Below are 22,639 nucleotides of genomic sequence, written 5' to 3'. Positions count from 1 at the left end.
CTATTCTGCATCTTCTGTTTGATTCTATTCTAATAACAAATATGGTGACTTGGTAGCTCTTCCTTCTTCCAATCCTAGTTCCTCTGATGACAATCTCTGTTATTTTTAATCAGTTACAATTATTCAGAATGTGACATGGAATAAATATGATCAGTAAAGTTGTTACCTTCTTATATCACTGTCGTACTTTCATGCCACATTTCAGGCAATTAATTCCATGCACTTAAATGTGGTTACCCTCAGTATTTCTATTGGCTACATTATATATTCAAACTGTAAACAGAAAACAAATAATATTTTGCTATATACTGAATAAATTATTCATGTCATTTATAAATGATCAATTTAAATAAACCGTGTAAACAAAATGTTAAAAGATAACGCATTTCAATGATTTCACACATTTATTTCTTTAGCTTTCCCCGCTTTTTGTGCAAATATCCCCCCTAAATTATTAATAAATGCTATTATCATTTCCATTAATGTTATTTTTTTATACCAGGGAAAGGTGATAGATATTGCTATTCTCATCTTTTAATACTATATGAAAGGAGGCCAAGTTCATCCTGAAGCTTGTTTGTTTTATTTTTAAAAAGTGTAGCATCCGAAAGTACATCTCAGCTACTGCTGATTTCATCCAGTTTTATCAAGAATAAGAAGAGATCTACCATTGCCTTAGTTATTTTTTTTTCCAATTGAAAGTCAAGTTTACACCTCTGGTATTCCTTAGAGACATCCTAGCTGAGAAATAATTATGTGGAATTAATTGTATGTCATTTTGCTTAGATTCTAATCGTAGGCAAGAATGATCACATTCTGAGATATGCTGCAGATGGAAGAAGACAATCTGGCAGCCTCCTCCCCTCCCTCAAAAGTGCTTTGTGCTCAAAAAGATACAAGCCCTGCACAATACAGCTAAACTCCTAACCAGAGTAATTAATATCATAATCAATTTCTGGAGGCTCCCAATGAGATATTCTCCAAACATGTGACCGCATGACCCAGAATTTCCTCTACATTTGTGGTACGCCAGGAAATTCTCCAGGAGAAACAGCCAGGAAGAAAGCAAATTTAAGCACCTTTCTATTGAGTGAGGTTGACTCAGGGAACAATCCTGAGACTGATAGGCTGTAGTTTTCTTTATATCTTGTGAAGAAAATGACTGCTGTTAGTGGATAAGTGATAATGATAAATGTATTGTATGTGAGATCAGTGCAACCAGAAAAGCGAAGTTAAAGACCTAGGCAATTATTTGGCTGATACAGACTTAAATCAAGGACATTAATCTCAAAGTTATGCAGAAAACACTGTATATTAAATGCAATTTTGTCTGCAATTTTAACAAAACTTGGCTTTAGAGTAGTGTGACTTATGTCACTTTCCAAAAAAATACACAAAGAATTTTATTTGAAATTTATTTTATTTACACGCAGGTCTTGGGGATGAAGCATGTATAGCTCATGGTCTTAGTGTGTGCAAATCCAGATTAGATAATATAAAGCTAATGAACACCGCATCTTTCAGCCCTACTGATGATAGTAGGAATTTTAGCTCTTGAAGTACATACAGATGAGCCAAGTCAAGTTTACAGTACAGAACATTTATGGAATTTTCTAACTGTATTGAAGTTACTCTTGTCAAAATCATAACCATGGTCCACAACTTACAACTGGTTTGCTGGCCAGTTCCTCATGTAAGATTATTGTTCCTTTTTATTTTGGAAGGAGAAACTATGTTCATAGAAATTAGTCTAGGCAAAGCAAGTTTTGTCTTTATACATATGACAAAGAACCCTATTTGATGAAGAACTAAAAGAGCAAACGTACAGCTTACCTAAACGATGACAAGTGAGATGCATGTTAACCAAGCAGATTTCTTCCTCTCTCCCTGTCCTACTGCCCATATCTGAAAGGTGTAAACACCAAGCAGGCAGAAAAAAAATTAAGTACATGACTAATACAACTGATTTAAATAAACATGGGAGATGGATGGTTTAAATTTAGAAAATTCCTGAATCTGTATTATCTTAATGCAAGATCCAACATCAGAGATTTTTTAAAAACCAATTATACAAAATTGTAAAAATAAACAAACATATTAACAAAGACATATTAAATCCAAGTATAAAAATCCAAGTTTAATTCATTTGTAATCAATCTTTCTGTAAAATTTTCTAGTAACCACAATCCTGTTTAATCAGATAATAAAACTGAATAAAAACAAACATGTGAATTCCTCTAATAGATGACAGACCATCTGACTGTAGCTCCCAAAACGCAGAAGAATAAATTCAAGGCTAATCTGAGCAAACACATTGCATTAAAACTCATCATGTTACTTATTCTTTTTTTTAATCTTAGAACCAGTAACACTGAAAAAATTGGAGTTTGTTGCTAACTAGCTAAAAAGAATATAAACTTCCATAAAAGTCTATATATAACATAGGTTTACCGCAATTTTAGCATATAAAATTGTGGTAGAGGACTGCCTATGTGTTATAATTAAACAATTTTGATTAATAAACCAAATCAATATCAAACAATATCAAACAAGTATATAATTTTTAGATACACAATTATTTAAATCACTATGGAAATATAATTTTATATTTCAGGTTGTTTTTTTAAAAAATAAACTTTCTTATTGCTATTAAGAAAACCTGAAATCTTTTTGGGGGTGGTGGAAACTTTCCTGCAATGAAAGATACATCCAGTGCAGTGGTGGGGTTCAAAAATTTTTATTACCGGTTCTGTGGGCATGGCTCGGTATGTGTGGCAGGGAAGGATATTGTAAAATCTCCAGTCAGAGGTGGTATTTGCTGGTTCTCCAAACTGCTCAAAATTTCTGCTACCATTTCTCCAGAACTGGTCAGAACCTGCTGAATACCACCTCTGATCCAATGGGAGAAGCATTATTCAACATCATGCAAATATGTGTCTGATTTAAAGCAATTCTTTTATCAACCTCCAACTGGGGATCCTACAATAATCCCCAGAATCTCATTTTATCTCTTAAAGATAATCTTTATCCATGTAGCCAGTTGCACTGGATTAAAGAAACATTTCCCATCATAAATGTCTTTTTACTAATTTATTTTCAGATCTCATATAAATTTTTAAATATCAAAATTAAATTTTGAAGTAAACACTTGCTATACACAAACTAAAACTATGATTTGAACATATGAAACTAGTATTTTACTGAAAGATTATATTATAATTATAGTTCTTTTCACATGCAGAAATTCCAGTGGATATATGGAATTTTGTATGTAGAGTAATATATCTATATTCTTATATTTATCGATACTGCAACATCAATTTGTACTCCTTTTCCCATATGTAATTTATAAACATAAAATGTCTTTGCTTTCATTTGTGATGCTAGCTTTGGCTTTTTATATGCTTTGCTACTGCTAGTGTATTGCATAATTTAATATTTATGTATTTTATTTTGTGTGTGTGTGTGTGTGCATGTATATATGTATATATGTGTGTGTGTGTGTATGCTTGTTCTGTGTAATTATGTTTTCATTTAGTTAGCACCTAGTGAGTTTATGCAAAAAAATCTAAAGCTTTTTCCAGTAGTTACCACATATGTTTACATGCACAGCCACTTTCCTTTATTGGGAAAAAATGAACCAAGTGACTGAATACGTACCGGCATTCAAACACAGTTGGGAACAGTTAAAGCAGCTATGCAACTGTGGAACAAAACATGGCTGCTTAAACAGTTCCAAAAAAGGAGCTTCCTGTGTCTGCCTCTATTGAAGCACTTGTACAGCTTTACAACAGCAAGTAGATCTTAGCATGCAAGGATTGAGGTAGCCTAACCTGAATCCTTGGACAAACACCAAAACATGCAAAAGGAAGAGTGAAAGACAACATTTAACACAGCTACATAACAAATACTGAAACTCATTGAAAAACATTAACAAGTGAGAAAAGAAGTGATCCATAGAGTAACCGCAAGAAAATACTACAAAATGCCATATGTGACTTTATGCATAAATGCTACCCATACGTATTTCAAGTTCATCTGTTCAATACATTTAACTAGATTTTGGACCAGCACCAGTTTGTGGCATGCCAGAACCCATGCTGCACAAACAAGTGTGCCCCCTCCAGTCCATGGAAAAACCTCTCTCTACAGAACTGGTCCCTAGTGCCCAAAAGATTGAGGGCCGCTGCTCTAAAAGCAAAAATGTATAACTACATTAAAACATTCAGAAGAATTTTTCACATCATAAGAAAATGATGCACAATTATAGTTTGTGGTGTTGTTGCTGCATCCACACTCTGTTTTGATCCCCTATGATCCCAAAGAAAGCAGTTCCCCAATGATTGGAAGATGCACTTGATAGCTTCAGGATTGAGAAGTTCAGTTGGTAAAGGTACAGAACAAAATAAATGTGAGCATGACTTTTTTACATATTTTTGGAATAAATTGTTCTCCCCTTTTTTCTCTGCTCTAAATTTAATTGAATGTGTTTAACAGCAGAAATTTTATATTTGGTGATCCAATTGAAAGGCCCTAATACACCCATTATTTTACTCTTCTTTGCTATTAAACCATAATTGATTTTACTGTTGGTTCAAAACCACACTTTTCATCTCTACCAATATTTCACTCTACCAATAATAGAAAGACCCTATGAACTACAGGGCAGCTATCACCCTTAAAATTCTCAAAATTCCAAATTTATCTATTAATACTACAACACCATCATTAAAATTTATCATTAAAATTGCATCAACATAAATCAACAGCTGTATCAACAAATGTTAGCAAAATGTATTATATTTTAAAGCATACATAAAAATGACTTCATAATTTTTTTAAAAGACAATTTATTTATATCTTTCTAAAAACATGGAAAGTCAATTCACATAAATCCAGTCAGTGCATGTGTTAGATAGGTTCAATTTAGTATTTTCTCATTATAATAGTAAAACTTCTATATTTTAAGCATTATTTTTAAAACAGCCCCTACCAAGGTCTGCTTTGGATACTATGTATTATATCATGTGGAGTTGATATTATACTCAATATAAATGTAACCAGAAAAATAGGTTTGAATTTCCTCTGACATAAAGAACAGCAAATTTGACCAAATTTATATTTTGATAATATTTTTGTTGCACATGGGATATCTCTTTAAACAAGGTGTGGATATCTGGACATAAAATGTGCCTATGTAGATTGCAACTTGAAACATTTTATTCTCAGTAAATAATTCAGAGTTACATTAAATCCCACTCTTATAAATTATGCACCCATGCTGAAACCACTTTTTACTCTCCAATGCTGTCCTATCAACTACTAAAATGACAAAAAGGTTAAAATTACTCTCTGAAGATTATCATCTTTCAAATATTTTTAAATGCCAGATGAATACACTAAAATTTAAAAGCAGCTTTGCTTTTTCTCAAAAACTGTACTAGTAATTTCCTTACCTCTTGTTGCTAGTATCAGTATTCAGAACACACTACACCAATCCTGACATAAGACACAGTGAAACTTTTGTACTACTTTTTTTATATTTTTATCACAAGTGCTGAATGCATTTTGGTGCAACATTTCACTAAAAATTGAGGTTAGGGTTAAATACAAGTAGATTGTCTTCCTCAAGGAATTACATAGCATATATGTAAATAGTGTTTAAAGACAAGAAATATCCAGTATCTGGTAGAACATAGAATGTAATCTATATGTTTGCATCTAATTTAAAGTGTCACTGATATTTCTTGACTGCTCTAGACAAAGAGTCACACATCACATAAACATTAGTGATGTTATTTTCTTTGACTTAGCAAGTTGTCTAGATGTTCTGATCTTTAAAATTATGAACTAATATGTAAACCCAGTAAATTGTGGCTTGTTTACTTATCCATAGTTGAACAATCCATGGATTAGTGCCATGTGTGCACCAGCTTAACCATGTGAATTGCAAAGTCCTAAGCTTTGTGGATTATAGTGTGTATCACCAATACATGCTGAGTGATTCTTTGATGTCTGACTAGCATTGAGTGAATAAGAGAAAACTACATCTCATTTCATCTAACCACCATCCCATACCCAGCTATTTTTCCTCCCACAACCATGTCACCTGTTTAGCCAAGTAACTTGACAGATGGCTACAACAGCTGTGGTAAGTCTACATCTGGAAAAGTGATTGGTGGCTGTTTCCTTGATAAAAGGTGAAGGTTGTTCAGAGGAGAATCCACCATTCCCTTTCCTTAACTTGTCCCAGAGTAGGAAAAAAAAACCCCACAGCACTATTCCCTGCTCATATAGGAATAGTGTATGGCAGGAGAAAGGATCTGCAATTATGGCCACAAATACTTTGCAGGAGTACTTTTCTTCCACCCAAGGAATGGTGGATAGCAATTTAATTTACCTATGAGAAAGGAGCTCCATATTAAAGTGAACTGATCTTTCTACACGCTGGCCTTTTTGGTTTTGGTTTTGTTTGTTTTAAGCTGAATTAAATAAGGTACTAGAAATTATTATTTTTATCCCAGAGATAAATAATGTCACATTTTCATTAGGTTGTTTTCATCTGCTGTTCACGATTTATAGCTTGCATCTATTTTGTTTTGTGTTTATGTTTCAGATTCAAAGAAAGTGATTCAACATTTGTTATTTTTCTGTGAGTGAGCTTTCTCCCTTGCCCCCACTTTTTTTTTCCTAGAAGATTGCCATGTTAAAAAACACATCAGAAAATTTATTTGGAATTGTCTTTTTATATGCTCATTAAAACATTTTTCCCTTTTAACAATCTATTTTGCAGCATTGAAAAACCATAGGCTGATGACGCCTCTCTGCGCATGTTTAATCGACCACTATGGTTGTCATGGCAACTAGTCAAGAGAATTCTAAGCCTACACTTGGTATTTCAATGCAGTGACCCAATTACTGTCTGTCAACAAATTCACCAGGACAATGAAGTGTAATACATTACTGAGATTACAGCCCAGAGACAGAAACATAAAATGTCTGGAACTGAAATCTTAGTCCATTTCATAAGGTAAAATAAGATAAACAGAGTTAATGATAACATTTTCTAATCCTTCAAATGTACTACATGCTTTTAAATAACTTTTTTTAAAAAAAAAAATCCAATCATGATATTAGCCTATAGACCTTTTGTGGTCTCTGTCTTGTAAATTTTACTATATGCCTAGCCCAGTTGTGTTGTGAATGTTCCAAACTTGAAAACAGGAAATAAGTAACAAACAAAAATATTCTTTTATTAATCCCAGTGCTAAATGTAAACACTAAATGAAGTGTTACATAAATTATTTGTGCAGACTTGCATTAAATGAATGAAATTTTTTTAGCTTTTATTAAACATTCAGATATTGTTCCCACTTTTGATAACAAACCAAAGTTATATAGAAGAAAAACAGTAATTATTGTATTTCTCAGCAAATACCAGCCAAAGAGCTTCTTCAGATGTAAGATATTCTGCTTTCTTTAATTATTGCTTCACCATTGTTTTCTATTCTACACCTCCATTCTTAACATAAACTGATGGATCATTTAATATAAATAAGTACAAAATTAATAATAAAGTTGTCATAGGAACAAAGATATTTCACTGTCACGTAGATAAAATATATTAACATATTACTGATGCAAACCCCTATTAATAACTCTAATCTAATAATAACAATTTCATGTACTTTATAAAATTATCTGACTCTTACTAAGAGAAACTTGTGTAGTAGAGCAACAAACTTAACTGTAACAATATAGGAATAATACAATCCTGACCTATCTTACAATAGGAAGATAGGAAGCATAATTTTAAATGCTTTAACCATAATTTAATTACAACTATTGAAATACCAAAATCTGTCTTCCAATGCCCTTCCCCTGTAAAAACAGCTTGTATTCATCTATCTTGTATGCATTCAATTTATTTAGAATTTCTTCTGGCTTGAGTTTTGCTTTATTGTGGTAGACAATTTTTCCATCTATCAATCCAACCATCCATCCATCCATCTTCACTACGCTGCAGCTTCCCTTGATGCCTACTCCTTCCTGTACTGAGAACAATCCATGAAAAATTCATGGTATCTAATTTTTGGAAGCCTGAAAACCACAGTAAACACTGAAAAACTTGCTGCAAATTAAAAAGCAGGACAATAACATTGAAACTTTTGTCATCGTGTAAGAAGAAAGCCAGAAACCTGCCACATACTCTTGAAAAATTTAACCATGTTGTAAAACAAACAAGGAAACAAATAAACAAATAAAAAATAGAGAGGGGGCAGATTATCCATGAAAATTAATGAAGAAAAAATAAGTTTAAAAGGCATTAAAACCTCAAAAAATGCTAGTTTAAAAATGAATTGGCAACAGGTGATGTAAAAAACTTTCATTTCCAACCCTTTTTGAAATTGGAATATACCGTCAATGTGCGGTATACAACATTACAACTGGAATATACCATCCAGGTTTAACATAGTGTCCTCTATACTCATTCTCTCAAGTCAACTATTGTAGTCCAATACAAGCGGGAATAGGCTGGATGAATTCTATAACTTGTCTTGGTATAGGTGAGTTTCATTTGCAATATTTAAAATTTTAATTATAATTTTCATTAACATTATTAAATAGCATCTACATATTCTATGCTGTATATTTCGCAAAGTTAGCATCTTGCACATGGAAAAGGTAAGCAAAGAAATGGCTTATTATTTCCTTTTCATCTATGTTCTCTGAATGAATATTTCTGTTTAATGAATGAATTTGAACTACTGGATCACTCAACCAGGACATCAGTCAATTAACATTCAAAAGAATTAGAAATGACAACATAAATTAAATAGCACATTCTTTTCGTACCAATATTTTTCTCTAGCAGGGGAAAATGAATAAAATACTTTGATTAAAACTCAAGTAAGAAATGTGTACCCTGATCCACAAATAATAGCTAATATGTTCATAAAGATATCCTTTGTCAAAAATAAATTGAAATGCTAACTTAAGGTATTACCCCCATTTTCTATAATATATAGACACAGATAAAAGTAAAGGTAAAGGTTTCCCTTGGCAAATCATATCTGACTCTAGAGGGCAGGGCAGTGTTCACCTCCATTTCTCAGCCAAGAGAGCCAACATTGTCTGAAGACACTTCCAGGGTCATGTGGCCAGCATGATTATATGCTATGGCACATGAAATACATAAAGGTAAATGAGAAGAAAATATTAAACTCAGAAAAAAATCTATGGGAATATTTAGACAAAGGAATGTAGTACTATTATGTAGCTGCAGTGGCACAGTGGTTGGAATGCAATACTACAAGCTACTTCTGCTGATCCCAGTGCTGCCAGCAGTTTGGCAGTTCGGAGCTCGCCTAACTCAAGGTTGACTCAGCCTTCCATCCTTCCAAGGTTAGTAAAATGAAGACCCAGATTCTTGGGGGCAATATGCTGACTCTGTAAAACCACTTAAGAGAGGGCTGTGGACACTGTGAAGTGGTATATAAGTCTAAGTGCTATTGTTATTGCTATGTTGGAAGTTAAAACCCACCCCTAGGAAAATGAAATATTTTAGGATATACTAAAAAGGCAGAATCTTTCCCCTAAAAAGAAGAGTAGAACTCAGAAGCAGTAACTCAGCCCATCACCTTTGCTAACGGGCCATTACTCTGGCCTGGGCCAGTCTATTTTACATAACAAAGATCTACTCCAGTAGAGCCATAATAGGAATAATAGGAATTCCATAATAGGAATTGCCTAAAGCTCTTTCATTACATCATCATCCAGCAAGGCTCAACCAAGCCTGAGACTCAGGACAGCCTACAGAGTTGCCCCTGCATGGGGCCATGCAGGGGCAACAACCAATCAGGATACAAGCTCAAATTCAAATCTCAACAGAAGGCATACAACCAAGTGTCTCTCAGAATCTTGCCCCTTCTTCTTTTCCCAACATTTTGAAGCATGTGATCATCCTTTTCATTTTGGAGCTCCAAGCCATGTCCACCATTAAACCATCTTTCCAAGCAATCACCATGTTTCCAGTGTCTTTCTTCTCCACTTGGAACTGAACCCAGAAGGATATTTCTTCCAACAGCTATGTTTTTGTCAATATAATTTTTAGTTAGTGCCAGCTATCCTCAAGCTGGTATCTCCGTATTTGTTGACATTTCATGCAAAGATGAAAAGGTGCTAAGAATGTTTTTTTTTTTTAAAAAAAAATAAGCTTTTATTTCTTTAATTGGCTAGAAGAGAATTCTTGGCTTGATCCAGGCCAGATCTTATATAGAGCACAGGACAGTTGCTTGAAGCAGAGGTGAATTTTATTCAAGAGCATAACAGTCAAAGCAATTGAAGTTTATTCAAAGAGTTTGGAAAGGTTACTTTAATAGAGGAGCTTTTCTATTGTCCTCAGAAAGCACGCAAACTCAGCCTCCGTTCTAGGGATTCCTGGAAAGCTTACCAGATCTGGTAGTAGGGGGGAAACATGGCCTGACTCTCCGGGGCATTTGTAATCTTTATTTTTTATATGTCAAGGTTGTGACCTTAAGCGATGGGTCCAGGATTAGGGAATTGTATGTGTGTGAAAGATTTCCATATCTTCAAGAGATTTTCTTATTTGGGTTAATTTCCTGGTATTTGACAATTTCACCTAAGTAAAGATATGCTTTATCAGCCTAGGAGTTAAAAGGCTTCTGTGGTCTTTTGTTTTAATGTCTGGGATTCATTGGATGGTCAGATAAGCAGCAGGGTAGGGATGATAAATATCTAATAGCATTAATAACAGAGATATTCAGTCCATCCTAAAAATATTTAATTTCAAATGTAGTTCTCACAGCTTTCCCCATCAAATTCATGACATTTTTTAATTTCCAGCATTTTACTTTTAAAAAATGTCCCCTGACCTGACTTATTTTCTCACAACATTATCTATAAGCTGCTTTACATATGGCTGCCTTTAAAAGTATTTTATTTATTTGATTTGTCAATTGCTTACAAGATAATAAGTATAAGAATATGAGGACAGAAAATAGGTACGAATAAATGGGGACAATAGGACAGGGATGGTAGGTACAATTGTGCACTTACGCACCCCCCCCCATAGACCTCTTAGGAAAGGGGTGAGGTCAACAGTAGACAGTCTAAGGTTAAAGTTTTTGGGATTTGGGGAAGAAACCACAGAGTAAGGTAGTGTATTCCAGACATTGACCACTCTGTTGCTAAAGTTTGGTGCAGTTTACCTTGAGTTTGTATCTATTGTGTGCTCTTGTATTGTTGCAGTTGAAGCTGAAGCTGAAGTAGTCATTGACTGGTAGGACATTGTAGCAGATAATTTTGTGTACTACACTTAAGTCCAACCGTAGGCAGCATAGTTCTAGGTTGTCCAAGCCCAAAATTTCAAGCTTGGTGGTGTAGGGTATTCTGTTGCAAGCAGAGGACTGTAGTACTGTTCTCATGAAATACTTCTGGACACACTCAATTGTATTAATGTATCATATACAGTGTGGATTCGAGACAGATGAGCTGTATTTGAGTATTCATCTAGCAAAGGTTTTATATGCTCTAGTTAGCAATTCAATATTACCGGAGGAGAAGCTTCGTAAGATTAGATTTACAACTCTTAATGACTTTTTGGCAATGCTATTACAGTGAGCTCTGGAGCTTAAGTCATTTGATATGAGTACTCCAAGGTCCTTGACAGAGTAAGGGTCATCAACAAGGTTATATCTGCCTAGATTGTATTTGGTGTACTGATTTTTTTTACCAATGTGTAGGACAGAACATTTGTTGGTTGAGAATTGGAGTTGCCAATTGTTTGACCATTCAGACACATAATCAAGGTCACTTTGAAGAATGGTAGCATTGTCGGTAGTGTTGAATAGTTTTATGTCATCAGCGAAGAGGGCGCAGTTGCTTATAAGGTGATTACAAAAGTCATTTATGTACAATATAAAGAGTGTGTGTCCTAGAACTCTGCCTTGGGGGACATCACTGTTATATTGGTCCAGAAGTTCGTGGTCCATGTGCAATCAGTTTCTGGGAACATATTATTGCTATCCTTTGGGCCCTGTACTTTATAGGTATGGAATTTAAAATGCTGTCTACAGGTATAGAATTTAAAATGTCACCTAGTTATCTTTGTGGCCACCTATATTTACTGGAATTGACCTAACCAAAAAAATCATGGTTAATAGTTCTTTATTCTATGAAATAAAGAGGGTTAACGGCAAAAAATATTCAGCAATAGTTTAGTCTTTTGAAACAGAGTTCCAGTGAAAATCAGACTAGACCCATCCCTGAATTTATTCCAGAATTTTTTTTTAAATGGTAGAGAATTTGTCATTTATTCTAGAATTAACATATATTGATTCAACATCTGGATGCACATTTCTCATTGATGGTGCTTGATTGTCTTGTGGCTTTACCAATTTAGATGTTTTTAATTAGGCATTCTATGTATCTTGTGTTTCCATTACTTTATTTATTAATAAATAACTTTTCTATATATTTTAAATGGCTGAAAGCTGCATTTGATTGCAGGGGGACAATAAATAAATAAATCCCCAGCCGATACTTCCATCATTAATCAGACCTTTCCCAACATTTCAACTATAGATCACATGCTTTATTTTCCTGACAGTCATTGTAACCCAAGGCATGCAGGTTGTGATCATTAAATGGGAAGCAGAGGAAATCCCAGGTAAGGAGTACAGGGTACCATAGAAATATGGGAATCCTGGGAGGCTGGATAAAGGCCTGTTGGAGGACAGGATGCTTGGTGCAATATAAGCTCAGAAAAGCTGAGGAATGAGGGTGCAGGGTGTATATGGTCACAAGGAAGCCAGGAAAAAGGATGGTGGGTGGGTGTGGGGATGTGCACGTTCATGGCTGTGAAAAGAGAGGACGGGGTTCATGTGGGCAAACAAAGTCAGGCTATAGAAAGAGGGTGCAGGAGTATGTGTCTGTTACAGTACGTGATAATCTTAAGGAGGCTATGGAAAGAGGGAGTGTATGTGTCATGCAATTCCAGGAAGACATAGTAACCGGTTACAGGGGTGCACGTGTGTGTAAGCATAGTGAGGCAAGTAAAAAGAGTGCAGGAGGTGGCAAACATAGGGAAGGTGTGGAATAAGGTATGGGTGATTGTGTGTATGTGTCTTCATTTGCAGAGATGCCGTGGAAGAAGAGCATTGGATACATGAAAGTGCACCACAGAGAGGTTATAGAAAAGAGGGTGCAGGAAGTTTGTGTGTGAGCAAAAGGGAGAATGTGGGCAAAATACCCAAAATGTGGGGAAAAGGACTCATGACTTGTGACTTTCCTTGCTGGCTTCCCATTCTATATTTGAGGGAAGCAGGCAAGGAAGCGTGCAAAAGGCAATCTTGTAATCATGGAATGCTGCCAGTTGGTTGCCAGGCAACTGAATTTTATTCACATGGTCTTAAAGTCTCTTCATTCAGCAAAGTTGTAACTTCCAATGGTCACAACTTGAGGACTACCTGTATTGCCCTTATTATATCTGTTTTCACTCTTGTCTCTCGTGTGTGTGTGTGTGTCTATGTATGCATGTATGTAAGTAAAATCTAATACATTTTGTGTGTAAACTACAAGACTCATATTTGAAAACAAGCAGCCTTTCTATTCGTTGTATTTTATTTCAATGATTGGGTTCAGCACATGTGTATTCAGCCAGAAAAAAAGGGAATGCATAATGTCAGATATGTAATATTATATATTATATTACATGTATTATACGTAACAAGTTTCAAAAATCATTTACTTACTATGTGTCACACAGACAGACCTGTACAAAATGCAAATATCAATGCCATGCTGGAAAATTTCAGAGGGCACCTAAAGGGTATTTGCTCTATATATGTTATTGAACCAACTTAATCAGGAAGAAAAACATGTGTAGTAGCTCTGTCATTACTTAGCAAACTATTGATATACAGTGTATATCTCTGTATACTCTGTACATTGTACATGGCTTACAATCAGAGTCACTTTTATAATCTAACTATTTTACAAAAATACCTGTACCTGGCAGTTCATTCTCAATTATATAGAAATAGCCTAATCCAATGATCATAACAGTATGTAGAACTATTTTTATTGTAAGTGCAATTGATTAAATCAAAACAGCTCCATTTTATTAAAACACATACATATGTCTTAAATTATACTCATACTAATTACCTTCAATATTTTCATGTATATACTTTTTCTTTCCAGTTAATTAATATAACTTTTGTGCCGAATATTCGTTTGGAAAGCTTCCTGAGGAATATATGAATCATAATTAAATTGATATAATAATTTACTGTGAATTTTTTGACTGGACTTTGGCTGTAGCTTATAAAAATAATTATAATATTCGGTATCACTAAAAAATAAAATGAAATGAAAAAGTTACAGGCAATTGACATACTAAGAATAAACATGATAATTTAACAAAAGTAGGTATCTTAGCTATTATATTTGTAACAAGTAACTGTTAACAGGATTTCTGAAATCAATTTTCATTATTGACTATTAACATATTATCAACCTTCTGTGGTATGATAATAGTCAATCCTAGAAACCTAGAATAAAACAAGAAATATTTCATTGCAGCATTTACTGTTTCATTTCAAAAGGGTAAAAACTGCAATTTAACTTAGATGTAGCCATGAAATTTGTTCCAATCTAATCGGTAAAGCAAAGTGGATTTTTATTTATGTCAGTCAATTAAGAAGAAAATAAGAAAAAATATGATATAAAACACGATGGAAAATTGATAGAATGAAATGCTTCTCTGTTCCATTTTGTGAAACTCAGTTGGCCTTCTAAAAATCAGTCAAAACACAGCTCTTCTGGAAGGTTTTTAATTAATTAATTGGCACAATGTCATTAAGGTCTCAAATGTTGTCAGTTAATTTCAGTTAACGATAATGTTCGCTATGGTTTCATTATTTTGTGAATAATTTGTTTTGCAAGCCATTGAGTGTCTCAAAATTGATTAGGCTTAAAGATCAAACTGAACGAAAAAAATATTTCAAGTAAACCCAATTCTTGTTGACTTAATGGACATATCTATGTATTCTTGACAAAAATACAGAAGTAATTTGCTATTGCTGCCTAATGAGTTCTATTTTCAACTTCCTAGGCTAACTTATACCATTCCATTGAATACTGGTTCTGCTTAGCCTCTGTGCTCAGATATGTTGCTAAGTGCTACCCCTGTTGGCTCAATTAAAGTCATACTGACATATTAGAACAAAAGCATAGGTTGTTTCTGTCTTATGCATTTTGTAAACAATGAAGTAGGATGGATAATACTGGCCAAACACCAGTCACAGATGTCCAATCACAAAAGAGATAGGGAAAACATGAGCAGTATGCCGTATGCAGTATGCATACAGGATGCCGTCTGCTCTCAAATTCAGTTCTATCAACATGACTGGTGACATGTTAGTATACTTCTTTATTACTGCATATATCACTGGAAGTTATTGTTACCAATAAATAGCTGTGAAAACCTATACTCTGTAATTAACACATTATTTCCCACTTTATTTGAACCTGGGTCCTGTGTAACACTGTAGCTGTCTCAATTTGAATTGCAGCTCAAATTAAAGCTGAAATCAAGCTTTGGAACGAACTGTGGGAGACTGAGGTAGCTATATTAAGAGTCAGAGTTCAAAGGTTGCAGGGGAATACTACACAAGAAATAAAAAGTATTAAGTCCTCTGTGCTTGTTTAATATTTATGAAGCTTCCATTGAAGGGATATGTAATATATTTAATTAATTTTAGTGACAAGAATTATTCACACATCCTGATCAGTTAAAGCCAAAGTCTACTAAATCTGCCCCTCAAATTATCACAACACCAGCAAATGATTCTCCTTGTGTTCCTTCTGTAACTGAAGTCACAAGAAGGCAAGGTATTGTTAGCATTTAGTAGAATAATCATTCTGCAAAATTTATGTACCATCATTAAATTACAAAGAAATGCAGATCACTCTAATTCTTCTTTCAAGTGGAATCTGGATTTTTTGCAATCCAGTATGGTAGTCTTAAAATATAGTATGAAGCTTTGAACTACCAAGCACTAAGTAAAGATCAGCCTATTTGTTTAGTTCTAATCTAACTGGGGTTTTCTTCTTTGATCCAAAAACATCTCAACAATTTTATACAGAAATATTAATTCAAAAAGTATTGACATTTCTTTATTCAAACTTCTGATGATCCAGCTTTCATAACTATACGTTACCACATAATAAATCATAATCTTGATGATGTCTACTTTTATTGCCAGTATTTTATTACCCATCTATTCACCTGGCTTTAATCCTAGATGAAAGCACAGGTCTGACATGTATTATGGATACCTGGCTAAGAGACAAAATGAAACTTATTTGTCTCAGCTCTCTCTACTGGATTCCTCTGTGGTGCAATATACTAGGACTGGAAGATCAAGAGGTAGTAGGATTGTAGGATTCTAGTAATAGGACTGTAGATGTAGGTAGTAGGTAGTAGGACTGTAGTAGAAGGACTGTAATCTATACAATTTAAATATCACTGAGCAGAAATTCAATTTATCACTTTGCCAATTTTGAATGTTTGTTGTAGTGTTTCAGTGATCAAGACTCAAATGTGCAACAGTTTCTCTGTCCAAATTATTTAACATAGGAATGGGCTCTGATAAAGCAGCAGACTTTCACAAATTTCTTGTCCTCGACCTGGAGGCTATCTGGTTAGGATTTGCTCTTTAATATCAGCCACAAGGATGTCTATTGTACTACTATTGTACTACTATTGTACTATGAATCCGCATACAGACGGGAGGTTGTGCAACTTGCCTCTTCGTGCAACAGAACCATCTGGAACTGAACTCACTCAAAACCGTAGAAATGGTGGTAGACTTTAGGATAAACCCTCCCATACTACCACCTCTTACAATACTAAACAACACAGTATTAACAGTAGAGATCTTCAAATTTTTAGGTTCTATCATATCTCAAGATCTAAAATGGACACCTAACATAAAAAATGTCATCAAAAAAGCACAACAAAGAATGTTCTTTCTGCGCCAACTCAAAAAGCTCAAACAGCTCAAGGAGCTTCTGATACAGTTCTATATAGGAACTATTGAGTCTTTTATCTACACTTCTATAACTGTATGGTTTGGTTCTGCAACCCAACAAGACAGACACAGACTTCAGAGAGTCTGTGGACTGCAGAAAAAACAATTACTACCAACCACAGGTGGGATTCAAATTTTTTAACAACTGGTTCTGTGGGTGTGGCTAAGGTGGTGGTGGGGCTTGGGGTCATGTGACTGGGGGAACATGGCTTGGTGGTCATGTTATTGGCTGGATGTGGCCAACTCAATATCACTCATTTCTCCTCACGCATCTCCTCACCCGGCCTCTCATGACTGTGGGGATGCTGCAACAGTCATAAGTGTGAAAAATGGTCATAAGTCACTTTTTTCAGTGCCATTGTAACTTTGAACGTTCACTCCACAGAACCAAAGTACCAGCAAAGGAGGGGAAAAAAACTCCAGAGAAGTTCCAGAGACAGGAAGTCTAGTCCTGCCAAGAATGTAATAAGAGTTAATGTAGAGGCAGTTTCTGCAAGCAACACCAGAATGTTTCCTTCCTGCCTTCCTTACAGGATTAGGCCAGGAATTTCTTCTAACAACGGGTTCTCCAAACTGCTTAGAATGTTATCAACCAGTTCTAGTGAATAGGTGTGAACTGGTAGAATCCCACCCCTGCTACCAACCTGCCTTCTATCGAGAACCTGTATACTACACAAGCCAAAAAGACGGCTGTGAAAATATCTACAAACCCTTCACATCCCAGAAATAAACTGTTTCAACTCCAACCCTCAAATCAGCGCTATAGAGCAATGCACATCAGAACAACTAGACACACTAATAGTTTTTTCCCGAACACTATCACTCTGCTAAACAAATAATTCCCTTAACACTGTCAAACTATTTAATAAGTCTGCATTACTATTACTATTAATCTTCTCATCCTTCCCTTCACCCATCTCCTCCCACACATGAATATAACTTTGTTGCTTTATCCTTATTTTTTTATTGACTGTTTACTAGTATAATTTGATTGTATTTGATCACTTATTGTTATGCTTCCTAGTATGATTTGATTGCTTATTTGTACCCTTTGACTACTATTAAGTGTTATACCTATTATTCTTGACAAATTTGTTTTTTTAATGTCCACTGAGAGCATATGCACCGAAGACAAATTTCTTGTGTGCCTAATCACACTTGGCCAATAAAGTGTTCTATTCTATTCTATTCTATTCTATTCTATTCTATTCTATTCTATTCTATTCTATTCTATTCTAATTCTACTCTACTCTACTCTACTCTACTCTACTCTACTCTACTCTACTCTACTCTACTCTACTCTATTCTATTCTATTCCTGGCCCAGCTAGCTATTTAAAACTATCCAGAAAAGTATATGTATCTATGTAATACAAAGATAAAAGAAATCTAAATGAATAAAATTCACAAGGATGTACCAATTGGTCTTTTCATGATCGTAAAATACATGTGTAATTTGAGGTTAAACTGTAGAGTTTGAAAGCTTAGATTAAAATCTCTGGTTAGTGACAGCAATAATACAGAATTTTACTATCTGTTCTGAAGGATTCTGCACATGGGACTGCCAAAATAACAGCATTTTCTGCTCATGTTGTCAGAGCAATTTTGCAATAAGGGATTTTGCAATTTTGCAATTAGGTTTGAGCACAAGTCCTTATAAAAGAACAATGAAATAGAACATGAGAGACAGACTTTTTATCTTACAGGGATGTGTTTGGCTCTGACTGAGATGTTTTATCCCACTACATAGAATCCAGTATAATAATCTTTACTGTGGAATGATTTTTTTTGGTGAAGCAAATACAAGTTACCTATCTAAAAGGACCACGATGTAGACTGGAGATAGATTATGTCATATCTCCCCCCCCCCCTCTATTCAGAGAGGGCTGTTTGAAACAGGGGTCAAGGAGGCCATCTATGTCAAAGTTGAACAGCCCTCTCTCAACACATCATCTATCTCCAGTCTACAACACAGTCCTTTCAGTAGTTCTAAGAAGGCTCCACACCCATTTGCACTACTCAGGTAACCCTGAGGACACAGCTAAACCTCCAAGTGGCCTCAACGACTCTCTAAAAGAATGCAAATGACCTGCAAGGAATATAAATCTTTCCATTCCCCACCATCCAATCAGAGCTGAAAAAGTTTCTTGGGTGAAAAGCGAAACATCTTTAAAGAAAAATAAGAAAGCCAAGTTGCCATTTGAAAAAGCACCTTTGGGTACTGCCAGAAAAGAAGCTATTATCAAGAAATTTCGAAATGATATCTGCATGAGAATCCCATTTAAAAACGTAGATATATTCATATGTATCTGGGTACATAAGCAAGTATCACATTTTTGTGGTACACATGCATATATGTGTATATTTGTATACACAAACATACATATACTGCAATACAAATTTTGTGAAGAGATGACTTACTGTCCAGAAACTAACTATTGATAAACATATTCTCTTTATTTCAAAACTGGTTATGAATATGTAGTTCCATAGTTTGCAAACAGGATTCTATCTCTTATCTCGATGTAAAGTAGGATCACTTTATAAAAACCATCAAAGTAAAGATCAGGAAATCCTTATATCCTGAAATATGGCTAATCAGTCTACAGCAGCAGTTGAAGAGCTGCAGGAAAGATGGAATATCTGTAAAACTAAGGATGTGTTCCTGAGAAACAAATATTTATGAAGTAAATCTAATTATTCCATATTAAAAGTTATACCATATTTTGATCCCACACTTAACATTTACAGGCCTAAAATATGTCTCTTAGTACATACTGTATATCTTTCTGAACACATTTGACAAAATTGCTGGCAAATCTTTGTCTTTATCTATGTAGATACACACACACAATATAACTGAAAGATTTTTCACTAGAGGAGAAAGCTTCAGAAATATCTTAAAAAATTAAAAGCAACAACAGTATACTCAAACATGAACAACTTATAAATTCCAACAACCTTTTGCAGTGCCCATGTGTAATTTAACATGAATTGAAACTAATTTTTCCTTATAATGCCATATTCAGGAAGTCAGTTGATAGCTAAAGAAGTACGGGTTCTTCTTCGATGGTTTTATAGATTTATTGCACATTGATAATGAGCAAATAAAGCAAAATGTTGTAAATCTATGTCTAAAATCAATGAACCAGACAATGGTACGCTATGATATTTGCTGGGTAGAACAGTTGTAACCATAATAGAAGGTGATATGTTAGAGACAGGAAATTTTACAGATGGCGCAAATAGAGCACAGCTGTTTAATGGAAGCAAAAAAATCCATCCATCCGTCCAAACAAAGGAAAAATCTTGAAAAAATATTCCAAGTGTCCATGACGGCTTCCATAGTACTTTCAATTTTTAATGATTGTGCCAGATGGGGACAAGTCTATTCTTACTGAACCATTAATAAAATGCATCTGATTTAAAAGTCCTGTCTGTAATATAGCTATAATACTTTAGCTACTAAGCAGTGGACTTGTGAATTCAGAACAAATTATACAAAAGCTGAGTACCTTTTGGTTCAAATATATAAAATACTATATGAAATACAACAATATGTTAAATTTCCTTTTAAAAGGAATATTAGAAATCAAAGTATGAATTAGCTCCTGTTTTTAAATGTCATTTTATTATTTTAACTAACAGAAATAATATCCCATATTCATTTTATTCAGTCTATTTGAATTCAGTAAACTTGTCTATGATAGGTATCATGCTCACAACCAAGTCTTTGGGCTATTCTTTACCCTTATGGAAGTCATATAAATGAATCTCAAGAATAAAGGAGCTACAGAAGTATTTATTTAATTTGTATCCTGTCTTTATTATTTTTACAAATAACTCAAAATGGTAAACATATGCAACATATGCAATACACTTTCCTCCTATTTTCCCCACAACAACCCTGTGAACATGGGTTGGGTTGGGCTGAGAGAGAGTGAAGGTCCAAAGTCACTCAGCTGGCTTTTATGGCTAAGGCAGAGAACTTGAACTCATGGTCTCCTCATTCCTTAACTGCTGGACTAAATTGATTCTCTAAGAATAGACAATATTGCTTAGCATCTTCTGTGTGAGCGAATATTCAATACAAACCTTAATCTCTTTCTGGAATGGCAACTGAGAACATACAGTGTATTTTATGTTTAGTATTTAATTATAATAATACAAAATATTAAAAAGTCAAGCCAAAGGTGCTTTTTCATGAGGCAACTGTACTTTATTATTCTTCTCTGAAGGCGTTTTACTTCTCATCCAAGAAGCTTCTTCAGCTCTGACTGGATGGTGGGGAATGGAAGCATTTATACTCCTTGAAGACAGCTGGTGGTTTGCATTCTTTTAGAGAGTAGTTGAGGTTTATCTGTGTCCTAAGGATCACCTGAGGAGTGCAAATGGGTGTGAGTAGTGCAAATGAGCCTTCTTGGAACTGCTGGAATGTGTTGTAGACTGGGGATAGATGATGTTGTCTCCTTCCCCCTCTGTTGTATCCTGCCCCCGCTGTTCAATTTTGACATAGATGGCCTCTTTGACCCCTGTCTTTCGAAACAGTGGTTCTATCTGTCCATAATATGGACTGTTCTGTCTTCAAAAGAGTGGCCTTTGTCTTTTAAATGCTGATGGACTGCTGAATCTTGTCTTGATGGGTTTGATCTCCTATGTTGTGCCATGCATTTATGAAGTGGTTGTTTTGTTTCCCCAATGTACAGATCTGCACATGGCTCACTGCATTGCACTGCACATATACCACATTGCTCAGTTAGTATGTGGTGGGTGTTTTATCCTTGGGTGGACAAACTTCTGCCTTAGTGTATTCTGAGGGCACAGATAAACCTCAAGGTGGTCTCAATGACTCTCTAAATGAATTCAAATGACCAGCTGTCTGCAAAGAATATAAATCCTCCCATTCCCCACCATCCAGTCAGAGCTGAAGAAGCTTCTTGGATGAGAAGTGAAATGTCTTCAAACAAAAACAAAAAAGTCAGTTGAGTCTTTAAAAAGCACCTTTGGGACAACCATGACAGGGATGACTGAGAATCTCCATAGACATAAATTGCACATGCAGTGAAGCTTTTTGCACACGAGAATAAAAAGTTAAACTCAATAGTGCATTCAAAACATTTATAAACCTATGGTCTAAAGCTCATTATTCATCCTTCCACCGTTCTAAGTTAATAAATATTCAGCACCTTCCCTGGTGGCTTGGGCAGTTACAATGGGCCAGGGGAGGCCTCTGAAGGCCTGAAAGGAGCATCGGAGAGATGGACTCGCCCCTCAGAAGATCCATTTCAGTCTGCAACATGCCGGCCAAGGCCCCTGGAGGTCCGAACAGAGCATCAGAGGGGTAAATCTGCCCCTCGGAAGCTCCATTTTGGCTGGCAATGTTCAGAACAAATGTTGCAGGGCCTCCGCAGTTGTTCGTAAGGGCGAACAACTGCTGTGGTGCAGCAAAATTCTAGTTTTGGGACTTATTTGCAAACACTAGGGACACTTATTGTGTCATTTCAAACGTTCACTAAGGGA

The 22,639-nt window shown here is 35.0% G+C and overlaps 1 protein-coding gene across 3 annotated transcripts in view; it reads right to left on the bottom strand.

Moving 5' to 3' along the window:
- GPM6A (glycoprotein M6A) overlaps positions 1–22,639 on the bottom strand; it is a 153,676-nt gene that overhangs the window by 60,972 nt on the left and 70,065 nt on the right. The window contains exon 2 of one of the 3 annotated variants that reach the window (XM_087936404.1): positions 1,834–1,905. The exons of the other annotated variants lie outside the window; for them this stretch is intronic. Within the exon in view, the coding sequence (XP_087792530.1) occupies positions 1,834–1,905 (72 nt within the window). The remainder of the gene's footprint in view (positions 1–1,833; positions 1,906–22,639) is intronic. 3 annotated transcript variants of the gene reach the window in all.

The sequence above is a fragment of the Pseudonaja textilis genome, chromosome 6 (assembly GCF_049901715.1).
Source record: "Pseudonaja textilis isolate UNSWEBS1 chromosome 6, rPseTex1.2, whole genome shotgun sequence".
Classification (NCBI taxonomy): Eukaryota; Metazoa; Chordata; class Lepidosauria; order Squamata; family Elapidae; genus Pseudonaja; species Pseudonaja textilis.
This window is presented reverse-complemented; position numbering and strand designations above follow the sequence as displayed.